The following is a 25,763-nucleotide window of genomic DNA, read 5'->3' as shown; positions in this document are numbered from 1 at the left end:
TACAGTGACTTGGAAAAAAAAATGTTTTCTGAAATCCAGTAAATCTACCGTGTTGCTAGGAAAGTGATTTGTGTTGTTCTATTTTTTCCGATCTCAATCTCAAACTATTTGCATTTGAATTAAACATTGAATTTCCTTAATCATATCTGACATCATGTCATTGCTGCAAGTGAGTCTGAACATCGCTGAAGTAATTTTGCTAGGCAATGGCATTCCAAATTATTTATCTCTTGATAAGTATCAGGGCGACCTTCATTCAGTCAACAGCAGCACAGCTCGCTGTCTGGTATGCAATTCCAACGCTCATTCAGCTGGTAATAAATGTTGCTGGACAACAGTGTTTTTCGGGGGAAAATCCATATTGCAGTATTCACTGCTTAAACACTTAAAAGGATGCCTAAGTTTGTCAGTTCCCATTTTCTCTTTTGTTAGCATGTTGGCACTGAATAGGAATAGAAATGTTTAGTTAGAGAACCAATATCAGTACTGCCTTCAGCAGCAGGGTGAGCTTATGTTCTACGGGGTAGAGTCCGAGTTGTTCCTTCATGAACCTGACGAAAGTATAGTAAGAAATAATTATATATATTCCATAAAATCCCCACATCTGAACAGAAGTCTTGCAAGGCTGGGAAAAGGGGCTAAAAAGGTTTTGTCCTATAAGTATTTTGTTTGGGTCTTAAAATGAGGGTAGGTTTACATTGAATCAAACTGTCAAAAGAAGCTGAGCATTCCTCTGCCATCCTGAGACCATATTAGATACATGTTTCAGTATCTAATAAAAATAGCCATTTTTTTATACTTTGGCACTGACCAAAGATGGTCAAAAAAAGTTGAAAAGAAGGATGTTTCATGTTATGTTACTCAAATCAGATAGTTCGCTTCCCCGTTCTTTGCTTTTAATTGAAGTGTGAATGCATTTGACTTTTGCAAACTCATAGTTCCTGGAATAATGACAAACCCCAGTCCTGAATTTAAAAACTCAGCCCCATCATTCTTATTTAAGCAGGAACACTGGACTAAGTGCATGTGTAAAAGTTTGCAAAGTCTGTATTTATGACCAGTTGACACTTGAGGCAGGGAATGGAGATGGGGCCAAAGAACTCCACACTGAGTATCATCGATCTCCTAACGTCTGTTGAGATTTCTGAGAGGTATGACTCCTGCAAAATGAATTCAGTGGTAATCAGAGAGAGAGGATACCAAAGGCGCAGAGTTGATTGAAGTTTCTGTGTATTATCTTTAGTCCCAAGGGTGCTAAAATTACTTCAGAGACAGCAGTTGTCAGGAATTCAAAAGAAAACAATTTGAGGAAGGTGATAATATCCTACCTTTAAAACTACGTTGACACTGGGGGGAAAAAAATACTTTGTTGCCTTGGTGGTTCAGCATAACACACAGATTATTCTAGCAAACTTTTCCCACCCACCTATTTGTAGGACACTGATGACAGAGTTTGTGATACTCAAGATTTTGTTGTGGCACTTTGGCCTTAACATGTTTTTTCTGTTTCAGACAATTTCCTTTCCTGTAGAGACTGCCTTAAAATGAAGATTTTGTTCTGAGCTGTCAAAAGACCTAAATTTCTTTATTTGCTGTTGCCTGTTGTAGTCCCAGACTTCTGCACAGATGTAATGTAACGCAGCAGAAGAAAAAGAAACTCCCAGAAAATTAACTTCTATTTTATAAATGGAAGAATATGCTTTCCCCTATTGAGCAAAGTAGATTTTTTCAGTATTAGAAAAAAATATATACTTTCATTCGTGTCTAATGCTCCATCTTTCTCAATCAATGATGTATTTATTTATGCCTTTTAGAATTAATGTCTTAAAAATGCTTTGAGTTGTCTGCCACAGAGTTTCTATAGCCTGTCTGTGGTTTGTTTTTGTTTTTTTTGCTAGGTATAGAAGATACAGAAGCTTTCAAAATACAGTATACAGATTTACAGGCTTTTTCCATTTTATTTATCATTAGTGCCTAAGAAACATGAAGCTAGTGAGTTAGATGTGAAGTTTAATGCTGAAGAAGAGGACCTAGCTGACATTAATTTCAGGCTTCACCCTAGTGACTGTATTTGGGCTGAATTCAGGGAGAATTTTGTCTGAGCAAGAGTTGTGTTATTTGGCTTCCTGTGCCAGGTATTAAGAGCTTATGCCTGCTCTGCAGGCTGTATTTTGATGCTGTGTTTGGAAGGCAGCTTTAAATTAGCTGGTATGGGGACCTGGAGTACTCGTGCTGCAGCAGCACTGGCTCCATGTGAGCTGATTTACCCCGTTGGAATGTGATGCTGTATTGCTCTAGGACAGCAGAGACACAGGTGACACCAGTGCCATAGATCAGCTGCCAGCAAGGTGTGCTAGAACATTTTCATCTGATACTGTGCTCTGGAAAGCGTGGTCTGTTGCATCATAAATCTGGCCATTTGGAATAGGGTTGGTGAGTGTATTTGTAGCATCTGCTAACAGAGACAACATTCAGATAAAGTAAAAAACCATAACCGTAATTCTTTCATGGATGCTCACCAGTGCCAGCACAACGCTAACATTACCTGTCATGAGTGTAGACTAACCTGCACAGACCTCATGTAATTTCTAAAATTTACTGACAAAAAGATTAAGCAAACACACTTACTTTGTGTATAATATATAATCCATATGAATTCTTCAGCCCAGATCAAATCTTATGACCCCCTTAGGCTAAATACATTTTTTAAAACTTTTATGGAATTTATTGAGTGGTTGTTTCTTAAGGGAAAACTACTCCAATTTCACTGTAACAAAACCTTCAAGCTCCCGTTGCCATTATTCATTTAATATTTTGTCAATGCAAAGAAAAGGCAAACATTGTGCTATAGGCCGCAGACCATTTTATTCTCACTGACTTAGCTCATTTTATGCAGATGACTGCTCTATGTTTCATCTGCATAAATTTTATTATCTTCCAAAGGAACTCTGTATTTAATTTTCTTCTTCAATGCCATTTAAAATTGATAAAAGAGTCATGCCAAATCCTTCGAATATTCAGCACTGGACTGCAGGGGAAAAAAAGGCAGACTAGCTATATAAAGGAGAGCATCTGGGCACAGGTGTTTTTGCTTCTGTGACAAAGTCCCTGTCGTGGGAGGACAACCTGCATCAGAAGACAAACAGTGCCAACCCACAATGTCTGCTCGGCAGCCGAAGAGGTGACTGGGAGTGGGTAGGCATACCCGAGGGACCTGTAGTCCAGGTAGCTCACATACCCATGGCAGACAGAGTTTCAGCAGGCAGGCTTATGTCTGTGCTTAATTGCTCTGCTGAATGTAATTATTCTGGATTTTCTTCAAATGTGTGTAGGAATTTCCTTTCTCAAATAGACAAATGATATAAACTAAAATCTTGGCGTTCCTTAAGTCTTACACAAATATTACTTCTAAGGGGTTATTCCTGATTCATACAAGCATGGGAGAGCAAAATCTAATTCACAGGATATTAAACTGCATCCTGCAGAATGGATTTCAAAGTTTAAGACCTAAACGGTGCTTATAGGAGCTGCTTCTTAAGTACTGAGTGTCTTATTTATAAATGCAAGGTGCTTCTAGCCACAGTCATTAAAGAATGAAAATACTTCATCCAAAAATTATAGTTCTGCCAGTACAGGAAAACTTCACAGAATTTTCTGAGGATGATATTGGTAAGATTAAGCAGAAATTGCTTGACAGAGAATTTTGTAAAAGCCTCATGCAGAAAACCTGAAGAATTCAAAAGAAAATCAAAACCTTAAGCTATCATGTCTAATACTCTGTCTGGGACCTGGTTATTAAATTCCATAAGATGATAAAGGCCCAAACCTTCACATTTTATGAAATCATAAGGGAATTAACAGACAGCCATCTAATATTTAAAGGGATGAGATTTTCCTATATTCAGAACTGTTGGCAAGGCAAGATAAAACCTTCCTTCCTTCCTTCCTCCCCAGCGCCTGGCCTGCCAAGCTGTGCTGAACTGGCAGGCCGGGTATGGCAGTGCCGGGGCCGGAGGCACCAGCTCCCCTGACAGCAGGACCATCACTGCCTGCCGCTGTGTTATTCCTGTGTAGTCCCATAAAGCAGCACTCCACCTCCTGGGGTGCAGGACACTGGAACTGTCAAAACCCCTCTGGAAACAGAGTCTAGTTTAAACGCAGAAATCTTGTAGACCTCTTACGTATTTATGTTAAAATAAGTCTTGGTTGGGCATCTGAGCGGGATCTGAATTTGCTTCTCTCTTTGTAACTTGTCTCTTGCTGCTGTCTGTAATGCTCTAGATAACGAAATGTTGCCGATTCTGTCCTCATGCCTGCTGGTCATGCACCCCTGTGAGAAACGTGACTTCAGTTTCTAGGTGGTTTTGAATTCTTGAAAAGGTGCGCTCACCTAGGGGAAAGTGGCTAAAACAAGCCTGATGTTGCTCCACAGGATATCACTGCTGGAATAGCATGAGACGGAAATTACATAAACAAAAACCTGAAAAAGGACGATGATTCTCAATGAAATTACGATGATTCTCGATGAAACTAGCGATGAAAACGATGAAAAGTCGGTTTAAACTGTTGAACTAGTGCTTTATTGACAAGTCATTTTGTTTGTCTGACATTAATTGATTAAAACATGTTGTATTGCACAGCTGCAGGAGGATGTCAAGTTAGAATTAATTCTGAAATTACTCTGAGCTGTTCTGTTGTCGGTACAAAATCTAGCTGAACTTGCAGGGTTTACTGGAAGATGTAACAAACAAACCTACTTTTGTTACTAGTATCACCGTTGACTTTGCCTTTTTGCAGGCTGCCCGCTGGTCATTTGTGTGATTTCTACAACGTCGTCCCCAGACAGCTATGGAGAAAGTGGCAAGTGAGTATGAAAATGTCTTCACTCCAGGTGCAATAAGGATGAAAAATATGATGGGGAGAAAACCTCGCTGATCTGTTAACAGGGCTGTAGTTCTGCAAGATCCTGCTGAGGAGTAAGGGAGACAGCCTGCAAAAGCCCAGCTGTTGTATAGGCATATTCTTAGACCTAGAAGCCTCAGGTTTGCTTTGTACTGCTGAGATGATGCACAAAAAGCTCCTGACACATTTTGCCCGTTTTTCCCTTTTGCTGCAGAGGCACAGGGCCTCCTAGAGTGAGCTCCCGGCTTAGCCCACACAGAGTAGAATGCAGGCTGAAACATTTCAAACAAGATGAGAATAAGCTTTGATTAAAGATATTTAATCTTTTGAAGAAAACTGCACTTAAACATCTGAAGATCTAGAATGGATATTGTTGAAATCTTTGAAAATTAAGTTACTTTCTAATTTGGAAAAAGAAAAGCAAATTTATCTGAAATTTGCCAGCATCATAGGATTCAGTCCTACCACAATGTAAGCAGATCTGGAGCAAGGGTTATTCTTGTGTGTGTGTTAAAACAGCTTGTATCATCACTGCTGTAGGAAAGACATGAAGCTGACAGCACATTTCCCAGCCTCTTCCTCACCACCAGCCAGGCAAGGCAGGGAGAGCTTCAATTTGTCTTTTGCTACAATGACATTGCTCACAGCACTTAAATGATTGCCTGTGATACAGGACACAAGAACAACAAATAGCAAATAAAACCTTTCCTTTCTTCCCATCTTTCCGCCCCTAATGCTATTTGAAGGCATGCTGGGGCAGATAGCTGTCACTGACTCTTTACAAGACACAAATCAAAATGAGATCCTGCCTCAGATTCCCGAGGGTGAGCGGAAAAGAGCTTATTGATGCTCTATCATGTCTCTTGCTTTTAAAATTCATCAGTCTTTTTGCACTCTCTTTTAGTCTCCTTTTTAATTAAGAACATTACTAATTAAATGACCATGTGTTTTATCTAAAATCATTCTGATTTTTCTCTGCAGCTGCTGGCTTTCACTAGAGAATGGAGCAATCTGGGCTTTTGTGGCACCAGCGTTGTTTGTAATTCTGGTAGGTAAAACCACGGCCGTTGCTGTTCTCTTGTTGCACGTCTGTGTCAGCCACACAGCAGAACTAGCTGAAGGTCTGATGTCAGTCCTTGTGCCAGGCCAGTGAAACAAGAGAGGTGTCTGGTCCAGAATTACGTTGTTCCTCCTCCGATTTTTTTTTTGTGGTACATGGTTGCGTATTAGTTGATGCATATCAATTCTCACACTATTCATTTCACTGTTCCAAGGCAAAAATACAACCTGAAACAGGGGGACAGCCCTCTTCTGAAACCGCCCTGCTGGGGCCATTAATAACCACGTGGAACCAAGTAATCTTGGCAGTTTTAATAATTCCCAGAAAGATTTTCCAACAGAACAAACTCCGTGTCTTGTGTTTCATATACACCAGTCAATGCTGAAAGGCTGATTCCACCCCACTGGTGTTTGAAGCTTTTGCTTTTGCAAATGCCATCAGTGAGGATGATCAGCAGCAGAGTTTGCAAGCTAGCAGGAAAGGGTTAAAACAGTGGCATGAGCTGTCACCCTTTGGGTGAGCTCATGAAAGGTGCCTGTCTTCTTGTCTTCTTATGGTGGTGAGGAACTTGTGCTATCCCTCTGCCTTTGAATTCCATGCCCGCTGATGAGGCAGGGCTGTTAAGGTGAATTTGCCAGGGTTCAGGTGGCTACTGCAAACAGCTCTGCCAGCTATAATGAACATCATCTTTCCAGGGGAGGGTGCAGATTCCTGGCTCCGATGATGATACATGGATGCTCTAGCAGTTTAATTATGCTCACGCATTAAATTACAGTGAGTTGTAGCTTAATCACTATGATTACTTAAGGAGTCAGGGGTGCTTGCAGGGATTAAGTGGGAGATTATTCCTCTTCAGCGCTGTTTCCAATACTTTAATTGATCAGGTTATCTATGATTTTTGCTGCAGGTTATAATGTCAGAGTGACAATATGAACATGGAATAGACTCAGTCATTAGTGAAATCAGGTTGTCTTTAAAGCTTTAAATAGATTTTAAAGGCATGAGCCCAAATCTAGACCACAGTCTGCCTGCTGTGGTGTTTAAGGAGTCAGGTAAAATAAGATCCTCAGTACCTGCATGGAGGAGCATCAAAAGGAGCCAATGATGGTACCTTGTACTTCCCTAAGTGAGCTAGGATTTCTGTGGAAAGCACAAAGAAAGAAACTGCCCCAAATTTCATCACACAGGAAACCCCCCCAGATCCTGCTCACAAACCAAAAGAAGGAAGGAGAGCTATTCATACAGAACTAGCGTTTACCGTTGTGTATCTCTACAGCTATTTGGCAAGCAGAAGGTGGCTCCTTGGCTGACCTTTTCCATCACAGGCAATTTTACACTGCAGCTGAGTGGACATCCTAACATTTGCCTGGGATACGGTGAAATCAGCACCTCTTTTAAGCAGCCCAGCCCAGCATCTTCTGCTCAAGATACAGCCTCTGAAAAATCAGGCTATACAAACGTACATTAAAAAACCAGTGAAAATAGTTGCTGTATTGATGTGACAGAAATTGTCTCATGTTAGCATTTTAATCAAATTATTAATGGCAACTCTTGGCAGTCCCTGTGCAGTAAGGGCAGAATTTCTTTTACCTAGGTGAAAGCATATACATATAAATAAGAAACGTTGATCACTAGATTAGAGCTGGCTAAACAGGTCCGGACTTTGTTTCAACAAACTTAATACCTTGGACGTTCCCTATGTGTGTTTATATTCAAAGATTCGTAAATATTGATGGCTGGAGAACAATTAAAACAATCTAATATTCAAATGTCTCCTCCTCACATTAGCACTTGCTTTCTGGCCATGGTTCAGCAGCAAAGGTGGAAATGAGATGTGACCAGTAAAATCTAATCTTTCCCAGATGCTGTCCAAAGATGGTATTAATCGAAACATGGCAGATAGCGAAACGCTTACTCACCTGAGTGAGCACAGCTTTCAACAATTTGCGTGCGTAGCTGTTCGCCAGTGAAAGTAAGGGTTTAACTGTCTGGCTCTCGCTTATGATATATAGTATTTGTGCAGCTCAAGTTATGTTCTTGTGTGGATACAAATATTTTGAGAAAGAGAAAGGAGTGAGCTCACAAGGTTGATCCACATAGAGCAATTTGTTAATAGTCTAAACCCAGCTCTGCGCAAAACAGCAGCAAGCTAGCTGACAGATTATTCTCTCTGGGCATTGAATGTGCTAGCTGAAAAATGTGTTGGTGCCTATAGGGAAATAATGAGGCTAAACACTATTTTGTGTGTGCATGTGTGCCTGTGCTCCTTAAATAACAAATTAGCCACTAGTTGCATGAATTAGTGTTTAGCTCTGAAAAGACTTCTCAAAAAGCACTTTTTGCCTACTTCTGTGCACAGTTGCTCTCTGCCAAGAAGAAGGATTATGCTGTGAAGAAATCAGGGGGACTGCTCTTTTCAACTCCCACTCCCTAGAGACTAGGCAGACATAGTCGTCTTTTGTCCTGCCACAGCCTCACAGGCAATATAGACATCATGGAGCCTTAAAACAGAATGATGTGGTGGGAGTGTGACTGGGAAAGACGTACTCATGCATACTTTTCTGAGGTGTAATTCACAGCACCTCCCAGTCCTATATGGATTCCTCTACCCAAAGTGCTCTTTCCTTGGGGTTTGAGTCAAGGGATGTGATAAAGCAAATAGATGCTTCTTCGTGTAGGTCTTTTGGCTTCTACCTGCATCTTAAGGTTTAAAGATTGCTCTCCAACACCCTCCAAAACCACAGCACCCAAGCCTCTATTGCATCCTCTTAAGGAGCCTTTGCAAAAAATTGTTGCAATTAATTTGAATTATTGAAAACCAAACTAAGTGCAGCCAAAGTTGGCCTGGGTCATGCCATCAAAGGAAAAAAAAACAACCCAACCTTGACAAAACACCTGAATTTTTGGAACAAGACATTAAAACTTCTGGCAGAAAGCTTTGTTTGTTATCAACCATCTGCTGCCTTGGTGAGTTTTCATAGATACGGCAGAATTAAGGAAATTCTGCAGAAAGCATCTGTGTACACACACGGGTGTGCTGCAGACAGCAAACAATCCAATGCAGGGGGAGATAGCGAGCTGTCGTGGGAAGTCCTCTATATTGTTTTCCCTGTAAGTAGCTGTTTTCCTGGTGATTCTTTATAAGTCTTTTGGATAAACAGCATTTTTATGGAGCTAAATGATTTTCATTAGCATACTGCTAACAGTTCTCTGCTGTGGGGACATCAGCTTTGTAACCAGTGACTTCAGATGGGAGTCTGTGGAAGTCGGGTCCCAAGCACAGATATCTTCAGTTGGTACTTGCTTATGAATATTCAATATACCAAAAAAATGCTCTCCTTTATACCTGCTGTTCAAACATGATTTAGTAAATTCTGTTGCCTCATGGTATTCATTCATACTTTTGTGTAACAGTGCAGAATTAGGATAATTTCCGTATGTTGAACAGTATATTACTCGGCAGGTAGGCCCAATGATTGAAAAGTGACAGTCCGTGTCCCTTATTAGACATCATTCATCATGGGAAAAGGTGACAGAATTGGACCCATAGCGTTTAAAGGCCCTGAGACAGCAGGATTCCTTGGAGTCACTGAAATCAAGTCCGTAAGTGCTGTGGTGGATTAGAGAACAAATGGACAGAGCTACTGTCCAAAAAAGAGCACAGCTACTAAAGCTTCTCATTTTTTCTTATTAGCACTCAGTTGAGAGCACTTTTACTATTTTGAAATTGAATTCCTTCATTATTTTAAAATTAAATTCCTTCTTACTTAACCAATAGGAAAGCATGCAACATTTTTTTGAACAAGGGGACAGATGGTAAGAAATTTAAAAATCAATGATTAATATTAGGAAACAGAAGTCAAGGATCTGTTATACCTTAGATTTAGTATTTATTTTCTTGTCCAACCTCAAAGTTTTGCTCTGATACTCAGCTCTGACTGGTGTGACACTACATGCATTAATATGAAGTCATGGACTCAGAAGTCTAAAATAACTCAGTTTAGTCTATTCCATCTGTAGTTGCTCTGGGATAGCGACAAGTGAAATTAGGCTATCCAAAATCATTCTCCCAAATTTTTACATTGATCTAATTGAATGAACTAGCTGTGTTTTGAAAGGCATAATACCCAGTAATGATTTCTGATGTGCCCCAGCACTGGGCTGCAACTGCAGCACCTTGCAGCGTTGGTGGGCTACCAGTGATGTTGTGGTAAGGATCAAACGAACGGGCACCATGAGAGAGTATATTAAACCTCAGATTGCAAGAGACAGACAGTTATAACTCCCTGTACCACTGGCCAAAACTGAAGTGGAGCCTAAAATAGTTTGTGGTTTTAGAGGAAAGCTGGTCAATGGATTTAATTAAGGCAATATGTTTTATCCTTTTTTTTTTTTTTTTTTTTTTTTTTTTAAGTTCCTCTGTGCTGCCAAGCCTTTTCTTGGCTAGGATGCAACACACCACATCAGAGGGTTTTAAACATGGGATTCCTCCACTGTACTGAAGAAAAAAAATCTCATGAGACTTGGAGGAAATCTAGGTGAAATCCCTGAAAAAAAAAAACCAAAAAAAAAGAGGGAAAGAATTTGTCTCACTGTAGCTGGTTTGAGAAAATTTTGATGAGATTTTCAAAGAGGTCCTTTTTACTCGTTTAACTGTCTTCCTGATCTGACAATTTTTAGTCAGATGAAGCTGTCACTAGAGTGAGCCAGAGCTCCCTGACATCATTGGGATCTTTCCAGGGGCTCTGGTGGGCTTTGGATCAAGCCTACAGTAATGGGAACTGGCAGGTCCTGCTGATTTCACAGAAACTTGCAAGTGCCTGGGGTTGGACAAGCTGCCTTGAAAGGAGTCCTGTGAGTTAAGAAACAAGCTCTAATGTTATTAGCTATTTTATTTTTTTAAATCAGATTGTGGCCAGTACCTGCAAGCAAAAATATTCTGTCACTGTGCAACTTTAAGGCAAAATAACTGCAACTGTCAGGTAATGTGGCCTTTCAGAAAAGTAAGAAATAGGAACTATGTACAGTGAGTGCCCTTATCTAAATGTTCATTTTCCTAGTTTGAACATTCTGATATAGGTAAAAGCATAATGAGTGTTTGATCAACTAAGCATTCCCTTATTGAAATCACTGGCCACGTACTTACATCAGATGCCAAAAAAATCATTGGAGGAACAATTCAGTGGCTGTATTTTGGTTTCCCATTATAGGGGCAGGAGAAATACCTCTATGCTTTACTTACTGAAACATTAACAAAGGAAGACATTTGTAGCTAATCTGTTTATTTAGGCTGGATAAGATTAATTTCTCAAAATAACTACGCAAAAATTTTCAAGTGGTTCAGGAAATTTAAATATAGAACTTCAGGACTTGAGTGTGATGATTCATTGCTAATTTTACAAGTACCTTGTTTTTTATCAGCAGTGAGATCACAACGTTTCCTTCTCATCTTTCAACCATACTAATAATGCACCCTGGAAAGGGTACAGTCGCACTGACTGCACAAGAGGAGAAGCTCAAGGCCTTTTTAGATTTCCTCTTTAGACCATCCAAAATACCTAGGAAATTAATTTCCATTTTATTTTATATAAAGAAGTTAAAATTCAGCTGCAAACAGAGAACAGTTTGTGCTTTGGAAAACCATCCGATTTGTCTCCTTGGAGAATATCTTGCTTGTGCTGTTTTCATGGCCAGATCTTAGGGTTCATGTCCAGTTTGAAAGAGAGGCAGCAAGATTCTGAGCAATTCTTTGTTGGCGCTTATAATTCATAACTTCTGTTGACTTCTGTAAGATGTAGGAAATTCAAAATTTGAAGAAGGAGGTTTCCCCTTTTTTTACTTCATTGGATTTTTGGGGGGTTACTGTTATAATATAGATTATTTAGGCACAATCTGTGTATTTTTAAAAATGCTATGCAGAAAGAAAAATCTAGGAGTGTCCAAAAAGCATTAGGAATGGAAGAAAGCATTACAGTTAAGGGCTCGCGAGGCTGGCAGGAGCGTGCTGTTGCCTGCAGGCATCAGGAAAAGGGATCATGGAGCAACTGTGCCAGAATGAACTTGGAACCATCACTGAGACATCTACAAGGAAGTGTCAAAAGGGATGACTGATACTTTGGATAAAAAACTAAAAAAGGCTGCTGAAAGATAATGTGTCAGGAAAGAAGTTAAGGGTATAGAAAGGCATTTTCTTTGTGATTCCCATGAAAAGCAGGAGTAATGATGATGATCATTTGGTGGACATGCAGCAGAAAACTGGAGAGTTTGAAGGAGAAGAAGAGAGAAAAAGAGGAAATGTAACGTTCATGTTCATCATCTGGTGCTTCAGTCAGCGTGCATATTTAGCATATAAATGGGTTTCTCAAAAATGTTCACTACCACCTCAAAGAATTTATAAAAGAAATTTACAAAATAAGATTTGCTGGGAATAGGGAAAGTGAACCCAAGACCACTGAATTTCACCTCTTGTTCATCTCCATAAAGCTGACTGAACAAGTACACTTGTAATTGAAAAGCTGTCAGTTCCACAGGGTATTCTTTGGACAGGCTAAAAAGCCGCAGCAGAAATCAACTGTCACAACTATGCTGCTCCTTTATACCAGCTGATGATCTGCCCTTAGAAATCTGGTATTAAGGGAGTGGTCAGAAGATTTGAAAAATACCAAAGGAAATCATGAGCATCAAACACAAACATTTGTTAGTTGACTCATTCTCAGAATTAAAATATGTCGGAATAGACTATTATTATTGAGTTTTAACTGAGCAACAGCACTACTTTGAAGTGTCTTTCTTTTTGTTCTGTAGTTTAGGATAGTTTTGTTCTACCCATGCTCTTACCTTGATGCTAAGTATCAGCTTTGTAGCTGGTGTGTAACTTCGGAGAGGAAGTTGGGAATATGTCTTTCACCTTCACATTCTCTCCTTTGTTTTTATTTTTTCCTTAAACCCAAGATCTTTGCACAGCAAGACAGTCTTTGCCACATTTCCTTTAAGTGATAAAGATTTCCTTTTATTCTTCACCTGTGACTCCAGAGCAAACTCTCCTATGTTAGACATTTTCAGTGTTAGTCTTTTCAAGATTTCCTACTTTGCTGGTGGGGGTTCTTTTCCTTTTATTGATGTTTCTGCTGACATCAAAAAGAGCAGGACTTCTGAAAAGCAGAGTTCAGGCTTAACGTATTTTCTTCATTGATCCTTAAAAATAATCTTGTGCTTATACTTCAAGCTGACTTTTGTAAGAAACAGGAATTACATAGTGAAGTCTACGCAGGAAAGGTGCCTTCTGAAGTCTGTGCACATGCAAGCACAAAACCAAAGAGCATGCAGACACATGCCCCTGTTTACTGAAGCTCTTGTCTAATTTGTCGGCTGGTCGTGTGTTATAAGGGTATTTATTGTGCAGTAGAGACACTGAGCGCTTCTTCAGCTGTGAAGCAATGTATCAGTCCAGCCTTATCCTGAACAGGCAGGGACTGTTCCTGAAGGAAAGTAAGCACAAGCAAGAACTACACACTGTGGGAGAGACATCCACTGACAAAGGTCAAACTATACCAGTCCAAAACTGGAAACCTCTTTTGCCAAATACATGCAATGTTCATATTTTCTGTTGTCTTTGTAGAATACACTTGTAGGGCAGTTTGGCCCTCTGACACAGTCAGCACTTGACTTTCCTGACCAAGTCTTGTTCCTTCTTTTTCTTCAGGTCAATATTGGTATTCTCATTGCTGTCACAAGAGTTATCTCAAGAATCAGTGCAGATAACTACAAGGTCCACGGAGATGCCAATGCCTTGAAGTAAGTTTTTCTCATTCAAATTACATTATAACAAGTTAATAATCTCATGCTAGCAATGTTATATCATGCAGACGCATATCGTGGACTCCTCCCAGAACACTGATATCATTCCTCTTTAGTAAAAAGCAAATAAAGGTGGTGTATCAATCTTCTGAATGCACCCAGGTAACCTGGATTTTATGAAAGCCATATGTGCAGGATGAAGCCTATGGTTCAGCATGAGCTAAGGTGTTTTCTGGATTACTGTAGTCTCCAGCATTTGCCGATTCATGATTTTCCCTTTTATTAATGGTGTGTTTCCTCTTCCTGCAATATTCGAAGAGAAATCTCACAGAGCATCATTCATCTGTACTGGGGTATTGAAACTTCAAAGGATACACCTTGTTTCTAGCTCCAGTTCACATATATTTAGGCATATGTTTATCTTTAAGACTCTCTTGATACTGCAAAGCACACAAACCTATGCTGGATTTAAACATGTACTTAAATTCAAGCAGGTTTTTATATCAAGGTGCCTGGAGCCTCTTGGGATGGTGACCTTTTCTTAGAGTGTATCATCTTTAAAATGTAGTGCTAGCATGGCTAGAGGGGAAATGTAAGGTAGAAACATTGCTGCATCTGAATAGACAAGGACAAATTCTGATTTCTAAAAGCTGTAGTACATATGGGTAGCTAAGAAGATAATTTAATGAGTTTAAAGTAAGGTGCTGAATATTCCATTTTGCATTTTGTATCTCCTAAAGATGCTGTAGTCCAAGTATAAAAAGGACACTGTATATAACTCAAGGAATATGCAACCTAGGTCAAAGAAAAATGTGTTGATGATTTGTGTTTAATGTCTCTGAGTCACAGGCTGTCGTATGGTAAGGATTTGGTGCCACTGCTCTGAAATGGTATCATAAAGGATAATTTTTATGCTTGGCTTACTTATGTAATTTTAAAAATGCCATTAATTTTTAAATACAGGTGACAGTCAAAAAACTGAAGTTAGTTTAGTTATTGTATACTTACCCAAAAGGAAAAGAAAAACAGTAAATAAGTTACACAAAAATCTATAAGAATTACATTGTAGTGAAATGAAAAGACTGGGAATTAAAATGACTGTTTCAGGTTTGGCTGAGCCCCTGCAACCTTCAGAAATACAAAGGAAATACAGAACCTTAGGAAGCAAGTAACTGTATATTGTCAATGCCAATCTGTATACACTGTCAGAACTAGGAGGACAAAGGAACAACCTCCATCAGTAGAAGAGGAGCCACAGAGAATGCTCTATGCACTTAGGTAGTTCCTTACTTGCATTATAAAGAATTGATTCAATACATACTGCACCCTGCACACTTATTTTTTGAAAGAAAATTATGTGTGTTTGCGTAAGTAAAACAGTTTATGACTGGTTTGTCTAGGAATAAGATGAAATCCATTTAATCAGGAGTGTATGTTCTTAGTTCAAATATTATCAGCTGTAGATTTGGAATGGTGGAGATCTGTACTAAAAATGTGACTTCTCCAGACACTCTGGCTAAGAGATGCTCATTGTGCCAAGTAGTTTTAAAAATAAAGTTTTAGGATTTGACCTAATAAAAATGATGGTGCTGGAGAAAAATTATAATCAATGGGAAGATATATCTGGAAGCATTCAATTGTTAAATTATTGGTTATGCAGAAATATGCTCTGATAGAACAGCTTTCCTCATAGAACTAAATTAATTCAATAAAATAAAATTGAAGGTAAACAGAACATACAGAATACCTCTTTTTCTGTAGATATTAGTACAGAAATGGGTCCTCAGAAGAAACTTGAAATGAGAAGGGCCTAACTAGCTGTCCAAATCAGATCTTGGGAGGGTATTTAGGCCCTGGTTGAACAGTGAGCACGATGAATTAGAGTTTCACATACAGAGGACGTCATGGAGAAAGTAACTGGTCTGTTGGAAAAAAGAGGAAATATAAGGCCTTTGTACCACTGGATTTCATTTTCTTGTCATCAGTATTCCTTATGCAAGTGAGAAGGTTTTATGTCTAGTATGAAATCATTCTGTCCATGGTACTGTTTTCCAAATAAGAAGAAAACAAAAGAAAAGAGAGTTCTGTTCTGACAGCTGCATGGAAAATGTTTTTCATAGTGGAAAAAAACCATGCCCCCAACCGCTGAAGGATCCTAGATGTTGATTAGAGGTTGTTAACATGTAAGAGTGGATACGCACAGCGAAAGGAATCCGTGACGGAGAGCACGGAGAAATCAGAAAAACGCAATAACCTCTGTAGTTTGTCAAGTCACTGTCAGCAAGGACTACAAGGTAGGTTTTTAATCAACAAGTTCAGTTGGCTTAGGGAGGAATCACTGAAGACTGCAAAATGCTTTGTGCAATACGAGCAGTCGATAAAGAGCCTGTCGGGCATCCATCTGAATAGTGCAGTTCATTTGATATTAGCAATGGGGAAGCTGTAATATGTTAGAAGGAATTTATCACGCGCTTCTTAGAAACACAGCTGAATTAAAATGGCACAATGTGATTTTGGTGAGACAAGAAAGGACTTTGTCACCATGCTGCACTTGTTTGCTGCCATTAAGTGGTACATAAGGCAGAAGTAGTTTTTTTAGGGCTGTGTTCATGGTTTCAGAAAGCCAAAGACAGAAAATGGGAAGTGCTGTGCAAGGAGCTGTGGAGGGAAAGCCTGCTCAATCCAATAAACTTGAGAGGGAAAAAAGAGGGATTTCAGTGCTGTCTTTTCAAGCTGGAATGAAATCTAAGTGGAAAGCACAATGAGAAGCAGTAAGTTGCTGTCTACAACAATTTGGATCATAGCACTTAAGCAGCAGGGTTTCGAAGTTTATGAGCGATAATGAACCAAGAGGCATGGCAAAACTGTCTGAAGAATGACAGAAGTGCCTGTGGCAGAAGCACGAGGGAGATGCCAGTGCCAGCCTGCCTCCCCTTGGTCACTCAGGCCAGTATTTATGTCTGCCTTTAAGCACCTGACAAAGAGCCTCGCACTTGCAGACGTTGTTGAGTTCCAGTATGAACAGCTGTTGCAGGCTGAAAATCCCAGCCTACAGGTTCTACAGAACAGGCTCGTCAGCAGGCTCGCCTCTTGCCAAAAGAAAAGCTTAATCATGCTGGCAGGGACTGGTTTCCATTTCTGCTGGAGCCTGGAGGGGAGGGCACCTGCCCTGGATTCGTCTCCCCTAGCTCTACAGCTTGGTAAAGCTGAAAACACCTCCACCTGGACTCCCCATCCACGGAGAAACAGCTCCTTCTGCCATGCAGTTGATCTCGCCTGTTAAAGTGTTCATCTCACCTGCCTTAGAAGTTCTGTGTTTTCCCCAGGAGCTGAGGGAAGCCTAGACTGCCCAGTTTGTACTCGGATACCGTCTGTGCGCATCTTGAGCCAGGTGTGACAACACACCTCTGAGGCCATCAACCCGTAACTGAGCAGAGATTACCTTAGGAAATTGTCCGAACAAAGATGCAGTGATGAGCCATGATGGTATCAGTTAAAAAGGATATTTACTGTTTGAGAAGTGCTGGTACTGGAGCATATTTAGTCTCCCTAAAGATTAAGTTACTTGGCAACACAACTGGATATTACCAACAAGGCTTGTTTCTCTTGGCAACAGACAGCAATAAACTGATGTAATTATCTAGAGTAATTTTTCCTGATTTTCCATATGGCAACAGGTCCTCTCAAATGTGACTATAGAATATGCATCAGGGTGAGCCAGTGCTCCACTCTGAAGGCAGCATCCGTCGAACTTCATGTTTAAAAGCCAAAACAGAAAAGGAAGTAGTGAACCAAACCTCCCTTTTTAATCATACAATTAATTTATTATTCATCTTCCTCATTCACATTTTGCCCAGAATAAAGTGCAGTACATTATTGGCTGATTGACCTCTTCAGGTTCAGTTGTTGCTTGTCACAGTGGAGATATCAGACAGCACTTGCTGAACATTTTATTCTAGTTTCAGAGACACTGATCTGGACATGTCTGTCTGTTTGTTAAAATGAAATAACAGTAGCACCCCCAAAATAAAATATAGGATGAACTGAAGAAGCAGCATAAAAGAACAAGTTAATATGATAAAATGCAAAATACCCAGCAATTTAAAGCAAAATTAATATAATCAGTATATGATCAGAGATGCTTAATTAATCCATAATAGACTCCTGTGACAGTGTGAACAGTAAGTGGTTGCAGGAATTTTTGTATGTGTGTGAAAAGAAGTCACTTTTTTTGCATCTGAAACTTAAATTGTGCAAGAGGAGTGAAGAAATGTTACCAGCTTCTATTTATTACTTGAATTTACTTAAGAACATGCTTTTTGTATAGTTTCTTGAAGCATATTGAACAGGTACAGAGTATGAGCTGTTTCACATAGTTGTGACTGATTATATTTGAACCTTTTATTAGATGGTTAGCTGCTTAATTTTGTGTCATAATTCCGATGCTGCTTTCTGAGAATGTTTTGCATCCAGGGAACAGATTTTCCACAAAAAACTAATTTGAATGTTTCTGTTTATAAAGAATGGTGAGTCAAATACCTTATAACATTTAAATGCACATATACAGCATTTTTTTGCATTATCCATTCTTTTTTTGGGGAAATAATTAAACATACATTCAAGTTTAAGCGTATGAGTAGTCTCTCTAAGCTTAATGCAATTAAAGCCTATCAGTTTAATGGAACTGCTCACGTGCTTGAAAAGGCACATGATTAAATTTCTAAGTTACGGACCATTTGAACTCTTTTTCTAACTTACATCTGCATGTAAAGTTTTCATTCTACTTGGTGCATTCACTAACTCTTATTAGAACCTAAATAGTTTTTTTCTTGCTGCTCTCCCCCTTCGAAGTCTTACTGCTGTGTTTACTTGGGAAGTTAGTTCTCTGTTTACAGTGAGAAAAGATCTCTAATGTGACAGTGCTTTAGAAATGTGCACTTTTCATTACCCATGGGGAGAACTCTTCCTTGATTAAGCCTGTTACAGGTAGTCATTTGATTACATGAGCTACCTGGCACTTGGATTACAAAAGTTTAAAGTAGAATACAGTTTTCAAAGATCTTAGTTTTGCACAAAGACTAATATTAATCGTAATACAGGAAGAAATGCAAAGCATGTCTCTGTTGCAGGAATAGTAGTTTTAGCCTAGAAACGAAGATATCATGCTTAGCCATACCACAGTGCTTTCCCAGCTAGTTCACTGCATTGCATTATATTGTCCAGAAGAGACATTAATTTCTCTTGAATACATTGCCAATTCCAACTCTTATTGAATACTTTCTCACTGCTTCCTCTGAAATGGTCCAATGAGTTGGAAAATTCTCTATCATTTTTATAGATTGTACGCTTCAGAAGCTGGTGAACCAGAAATGACAGCCATCATAATCATCCACGGAGAAAGTAATTACAACAAAATCAGAAATATTTCTTAGCTTTTTAGCCCATTCTTTCTTCCATTTTACTCATTTCTTTCATCCCTCAAAGCTTGATCTTCACTCAGTAAAATAATAAAACAGCCTCTTAGTTTTCTATTGAGTGAAGGGAAAACATATTTTCTGTTTAGTTAAATTAGTGACAGAATTGGAACAAATGGCAGTAGTGGCAGTGCATGAAAGCAAAACAGGGCTTCAAGGAAAGCTCAGCAGGGCAAGCAAGTCACGTAAGCTGTTGTGTTAGTCTGTTCCACATTTTCTAATATAGCATAAACCACTTTGCATGAAACTGAAAACAGAGTATGTAGGTTTAATGCAAAACCATTCCTTTGGTGGTTAAAAAAAAAAAAAAAAAAGCAAGCTGTACAGAAAGATTTTCCCTTTGACAGATATAAATACAAGAGGGTTGTCCTCCAGCAGCTCATGCTGCTGCAGACATCTGTATGGTTTAACCGTGTAATTGACCATTCCAAAGCACTTTGCAAAGCCATCCATTATAGCCCTGCAGCACACGGAATGCACCATGGCAAATTGCTCATCCATTTAATCAATGATCCATTCCATGCCATGACTCTGCATCAGTATTTTACTGTTTACAAACACACCGCCTGCCTTTCAGCCCAGTCATCTTTTGTCTCGGGTACTGATCTTATGAGTTAGTGCTGATAGCTTTGGTACGTTTAACATCAGGCATTATTCTGCAAGAGAGCGTATTGCGTTTTGCTCTTGTGATTCCAGTCCCGTTTCATCTGGTGTCCAAAGACTTCTCTTTCTAAGGATTATTTGCAGCTGTTCATTTTCACAGAATGTACTTGTCAATCACGGCACTTGCTTGAAGCTCTCGTGAGAGCTCTCCTGCCAGAGGAGATGCCATAATCTCCCTCCACAACTAAATTCTGCCCTTTTGCCATACCATTAGGGAATTCCGTTTTCTCCCCCCTCCAGGAGGGGTGAAGAGCAAGTTACAATCTGCAAACTTTTCCAAAATTCTACAGGGCTTCACAATCCGTAGCACCAGAAAACCATTTCTGTGCCTTTTGGGTGGCAGATGCTGCAGTGCAACCCCCCCCAGAAACGGAGCCCCTGCTTTGTGTGCTCTGTTGAACAAGCCTTTCCCATTTGCTGAAGGAAAGCCATCGGTTAGAAGGAGCAGTAAGGCAGGCCAGATCTCCTTTCAGCAATTCCTTTTCCTGACAATTTCTAATGGCGTGTAAGGAATCATGTTCGTTGAACATGGCTTCAAACAGCATGAGTGATGTACCTCATGGAAAATCTTGGAAGGAGGAGCCTTGACTGGCAATAAAGGAAATAATTAAAATCAAAGTATTAAACAATGACAATTAGTGAGCTGAAGCGCTACTGCCAATGATAATGTCTTCAGCCTAATTAAATTTTTGGCTCATTGAATATGACAAATACAAATGCAGTTTGGGTATCTCCTTATTAGACTTAGCGTTGCAGACTAAAAATACATGGGTTTGAATGTTGCCAGTGAGAGTATTAATGAGGAAGTGCTAATCTGTTAGAAACCATAATGACAGTAATGGTAGTGCTCTCTTTACCACAGACGCTAAGAGTCACAGCGCTGCAGAAAGGCTCAGGCCATGCTGTGGTTGTTCAGGTGCATTTCAGGCCCATTTTGGGAGGAGTAATAGAAGCTTAAAAATACGTAAAACACAGCTACAGAGAGGAGGCTTCTCTGCTAAACCACAGAAAAAGCGACAAATGGCAACAGGCTTAAACGGATGGAAAAATATCTTTCAGCTGCCAATAGTGGGAGGGGAGTTGCGAAGTGATGGAGCCGATCACCTTGAGAGCTGCTGAGCTTCTGCCTTTGAACAGCTTTCAGAAGTGGTTGCACAAATGTCTGTCGAGGCTAATTCTGATGCCAGGAGCGACAACTGATCCTGTCTCATGACTGAGCTGGACAGGATGACATTGTGAGCCTTCCACAGCTTATTTTTTGCTTGGTTGTCTCCTCCTGAGCCAAAATCATCCTCTGTGGGAATTGTTTTCCACCTGTCATTTCTCCTTAAATACAATTTACTGCTTCAGGGTGATCAGGGCCTGTTGATTATGGGCTCTGAAGGAACGAGCAGCTCTGATACGTGCCTGTTTCTGTATTGTGATAGGAAGGCCAGTAAGACACAGCATATAGGTACAAAATATACTAGAAAAACATGATATTTAAGAGGTGCTGAATTTTCTGAGTATAAAGAGATAATACTTTTCATTAGAGATGCTTAGGCATGTTTGTTTTCATATCTGAATGTCAGGATAGAATGAGATTTATTAAAACTTGGTTATTAAATCCCTATGATGAAACCTTGCTCTGAGCACAGCAGAATCAGTAATGGAAGGGACGGGTGTGAGAGGAGGGACCATACCAAGCCACCCTGCAGCTGTTTCTCGTCTTCAGTGTCTGGAAACCAATGTTGTGCTTATTGATCTATTTCTTGATTCCACCCTGTCGGTCCCTGTCAGTCCCTGTCAGTCCCTGAGAGCAGTCACTGCAGGTAAAAGCTGTTCTCTGCAGGAGCTGGAGGTGCACTACATGGAGGTGGGGCCTCCTGCAGTCAAATCGGGATTTATAGGGCATCTAATGAGAACAGAACTCGCTGCTGGCCCCAATGTCTTTTGTGGTATACAAAGTGCCAGCATACACAGGAGTTGGGTCAAAGATATTGTTAGCGATAGAATATTGTGCCATATGGGCACAATGCAGGTGCGGTGTCACCCTGCATCCTCCCTCCAAAGTTCTCTAAAGAATAGCATGTCCTTCTCACTTTAGAATGATAGCAACGGAAAGTTTCAGCTTTTGAAAATCTACCACAAAAAAGAGCTTTGAACTTCACATTCTTTTGTTTTAAAAATGTCCTAATGTATTTTAGGTTTCTATTGTTTGGTATTGGATTTTAAGCCATGAAAATACTGGTATTACCAGTACAGTACCATGAGTCATAGCTTTATGCCTGGTACCAGAGTAACCATTAAATGCTGGTCATTCATCATGAAACGGTACAACTCACTGAGAACAGCAATAACTTCAAGAGTTTGCTTGAACTGCTGCATTTACATTCTTGGTCCAATTTATAATCCTGGAACTATGTGTCAGCTTTATGCAGAATAATAAGACAAATATTACAGCTATGGCATTGCAGAAAGTAAATGCTTATTTAAACATGCACCTTAAGCACAGCTCTAGGCAACCTTGTAAATCACTACTCACCCTGACACAGCTCTTAGCTAAGTGTGATTTACATATTTTCCTGACAATGCTCTCTCAAAATAAAATTAAATAAATGAAAAATATGGGTAATTAAAATAATGAAAAGGTCCTATTTTAGAATTAAAAGTCCTTTTAAGCTTTTAGATACTATCTTCAGGTAAGTAATAAAATGCCATTAACTATAGATATGTTACAGATGTTTTGGAAATAGAAATTGGAAACTATGCCCAATTCTTTTCAATTGAAAAAGATGTGAGGTAGAAACATATACTGTAGTGAACAAAATGGGGAAAAAAAAGTGTTTTTCTTTGGGAACAATATGGGAAATGAGGAAGAAGGCAGTTAAGGCAGATGATAATTGAAAGCATGAGCATGTCAGGAACGGTAAGATTTTTGAAGAGCGGTGATGTACTCATGCCATGAAGTGCCATGTTCTTTAACTCTACTGTGCTTACTATCCCCAGTGAGTCTCATGTAGCTTCTCCAGCCACCCTCCCAAGTTAGTTGCCTTATTTTAATAATGATATTAAAAAACTAGGGAATAACTGAATACAGTGACAGAACAAAGAAGCCTTGGGTGTTCTCATGTGAGTAGAGATAGTAATGATTCAGGTAACTTCTCCAAAAAAGTAAGCAGCAGTAAGGCAGGCATAAATATGGATGGAGCCACATGAAGGAGCTTGTCATGAGCTATTGTCTGAGCCCGCTGTACAGAACAAGAGAATCAGCAAACCCTCAGCTCAGAAATTAAAAAGAACAGAAATGACCACAGAGTCTATTTTCATTTTCATGATGCATATGGAACTGCAACTGTACCCAAGACTGCAGCATCTTACAAAAGCACAGGGCTTGAGATGGTTCCAAAAAGGCAGCAGAGCCTCAGAGACCAGCACTGGCACTGGGGCAGCTCCCCAGCAGCCATCGATCTCTGCAGCCAGCCCACAGCCCAGGAGACAGCTGGCCTGCAGCCTGCAAACCTCCTGCCCCTGGAGACCTCCCAGGTACTGCAGAGGGGTGAGGGAGAAAAGAGGAGGGGACCAGAGCCTGGCACGACAGAGCCCCTGGGTGCTGTAAGAAAGGCTAGAGAAGTAAACAGATTTTTCTGTATTTTCCGTTTACAAGCACGTCCTTGGGAGAAGGCTGGAATCAAACCAGTTAGTAAAACATTTTGATTTTGACAAATTAGAAAATATTTCTTTGGAAATTTTTTGTCTGGGCTTTTATGAAGTCATACAGCATCAGCTATGACATTAACTTTGATAAACACAATAAAAGCCTTATGTTGCCTGGCTTCTTTAATGCCAGCTTAATAAGAAACCAAGTTCCTCACATCACAGCATTGCGTAGCTGAATGCTTTTCTGCAGTTTGTGTTATCCTCCGAAGCTGCAGCCACTAGTAGTTTTTCGAAACCAGACAGCAAGGCAGCATGACTGTAGTTGTACTCCAGCAAATCTTTTTTTCCCCTTATGTACATCTGAGACAGGCAATCAAGCAAGTATACGGCTATTTATTTGCCACTACTGCAGTTAAAGCTCATATGAACCATTACAGAGAAAATTACTTTTCTTTCTCAGTTTATATGCCTGACCTTGGTAGCTTTGCTGTTCGCTGGTACTGTTGCCATGGAAATAGGAGAATGATCTTTCTGTTGGTATCATTGCATAATTAAGGGTCACCGAGACGGTTTAGGTCAAGAGATCATTTTCAAAGTTCAGCTCCTCAGGGGGTGAACGTGAACCCACAGAAATTTTCTGTATGGGTTGATGCGATTGTTACTTTGTCATCCTAAATAAAACTAGGAGCCCCACTAACTTCAAGCCAAGAGCCAGAAATACTTGCCAAACCTACAGATTTCCAGTGAACCCCGTCTCTGTGAGGCTGCTTTTTCCGGGTGTTCCCAGGCATACAGAACTACCAAGCTATGAAGTTCATTGCCACTTCCCAGCTGAACAGTTGCAGCTGGCTATGTAATTGCTCCTGACCATTCTGAATTGTGTTTAAAACACAATCACACTTGTAAAAGCCTCTGGTGATGGAAATTTGTGTCTCTCCAGGATGTAGCTAGCTCAGAATTTTTGTTCCTAATGGTTTATCTTAGAAAGCTTGATGTTTCTACAAGGGCAGTTTAAGAAAGGACAAATAGGAGCCTGTCCTTCTCCAGCGGACACTGACAGTTTCTTTCTTCCCTTGCGAACTTATATATTCAAAACCTGTCCCACTTTTGACAGGCCACTTTGCTAGATTACCAGTCATTTCTGTTGCTTGCCTCCAGTCTTCCCAGAGGACCGCACTTTCCTTGAAATCTGGTACCCGAACTCCAGCATGATGCTCCAGCTCAGGCATCACCAGCACGGAGCACAAAGTAGGGGCTGCTTCCTATTTTTAAGGTATGATGTTCCCGGTCCGACATTCCAGATTAAGGGGTGGGGGGAGAAATGCAGTGGGGTTACATCACTGACTGCAGTTTTATAAGTCTTAAAGAAACAGTTTTATAAACTGTATTTCATTATCATTAAGTGAAGCTGGGTGCATGTTAATGCCTAATCCTGTGCGTTGGACAACTCTTTGAGATGTTTAGGGGGAAAAAAAGGGCCCATCCTCCTGTTTTGCCAAGCCAAAATGGACGTATGCTGGCACAGCCTTACTGTTCTCGTTTCCCTTATCTTTTCACAGAGATTTTTGGAAGGTCTGTCTGTCTTTAGCTCCTGCTCTCTGAGCAGGTCTACATTTTTGATATACCTTTTCTGTTTCCCTGTGTGTCCTTTCTGAACAAGCTGTGCCCTTTCATATCAGTATTCCAGTCATGTGAATTCTTCCTTCAAATCTCCTGTTCTGTAAAGGAAAAGCGAACACTATGAGGTGCTTTTCATAACTTCTGTAATTTGACAATCCCTCTTTATTAGCACTGTGCCTGTCACCTTTAGTTTACTGCCAGGAAAACAAAGATTTTCACTGCATGATATAATAACTATAAAAAAGATTCAGATGGTGGTAAATAGTGCAATAAGACTAATTTTCAGTATATTGTTTCAAGATGACTTGCAGAGATTTAGCCAATTAAAAGCAGTAAGTGCTGGGCTAATGCAGATTCATGCCTCAAGCTGACAGTACACCTAGGGACAATCCATAGCGAAAGCTGTCAGGAGATGGAAGGAGTCCTGCACTGAGAGCTTTGCAAATGGATAAAACAATGGAGACTGTAGTGGAAGAAATAATTAGGTTCAAGTGTTGGAGAAAAGGAGTAGATGACATCTAGCCTGGTCCATCCACAGGCAGGATCTAGCCCTTTGGGACATTTCCATTGCCTTGCCCTTGGAAGAGACAAGTAATGAGTTTTCTGGG

At 40.0% G+C, this 25,763-nt stretch overlaps 1 protein-coding gene across 3 annotated transcripts in view; it reads left to right on the top strand.

Annotated features, from left to right (window-relative positions):
- The window catches only part of ADGRD1 (adhesion G protein-coupled receptor D1), a 161,040-nt gene that overhangs the window by 116,695 nt on the left and 18,582 nt on the right, over positions 1-25,763 (top strand). For all 3 annotated transcript variants that reach the window (XM_056324881.1, XM_056324890.1, XM_056324874.1), the window contains 3 exons: positions 4,798-4,864; positions 5,884-5,950; positions 13,665-13,756. In XM_056324881.1, the coding sequence (XP_056180856.1) occupies positions 4,798-4,864; positions 5,884-5,950; positions 13,665-13,756 (226 nt within the window). The remainder of the gene's footprint in view (positions 1-4,797; positions 4,865-5,883; positions 5,951-13,664; positions 13,757-25,763) is intronic.

Source organism: Falco biarmicus, chromosome 1 (genome assembly GCF_023638135.1).
Source record: "Falco biarmicus isolate bFalBia1 chromosome 1, bFalBia1.pri, whole genome shotgun sequence".
NCBI classification, from domain to species: Eukaryota; Metazoa; Chordata; class Aves; order Falconiformes; family Falconidae; genus Falco; species Falco biarmicus.
The sequence above is the reverse complement of the archived record's forward strand: the minus strand, read 5'-3'. Positions and strand labels throughout refer to the sequence as shown.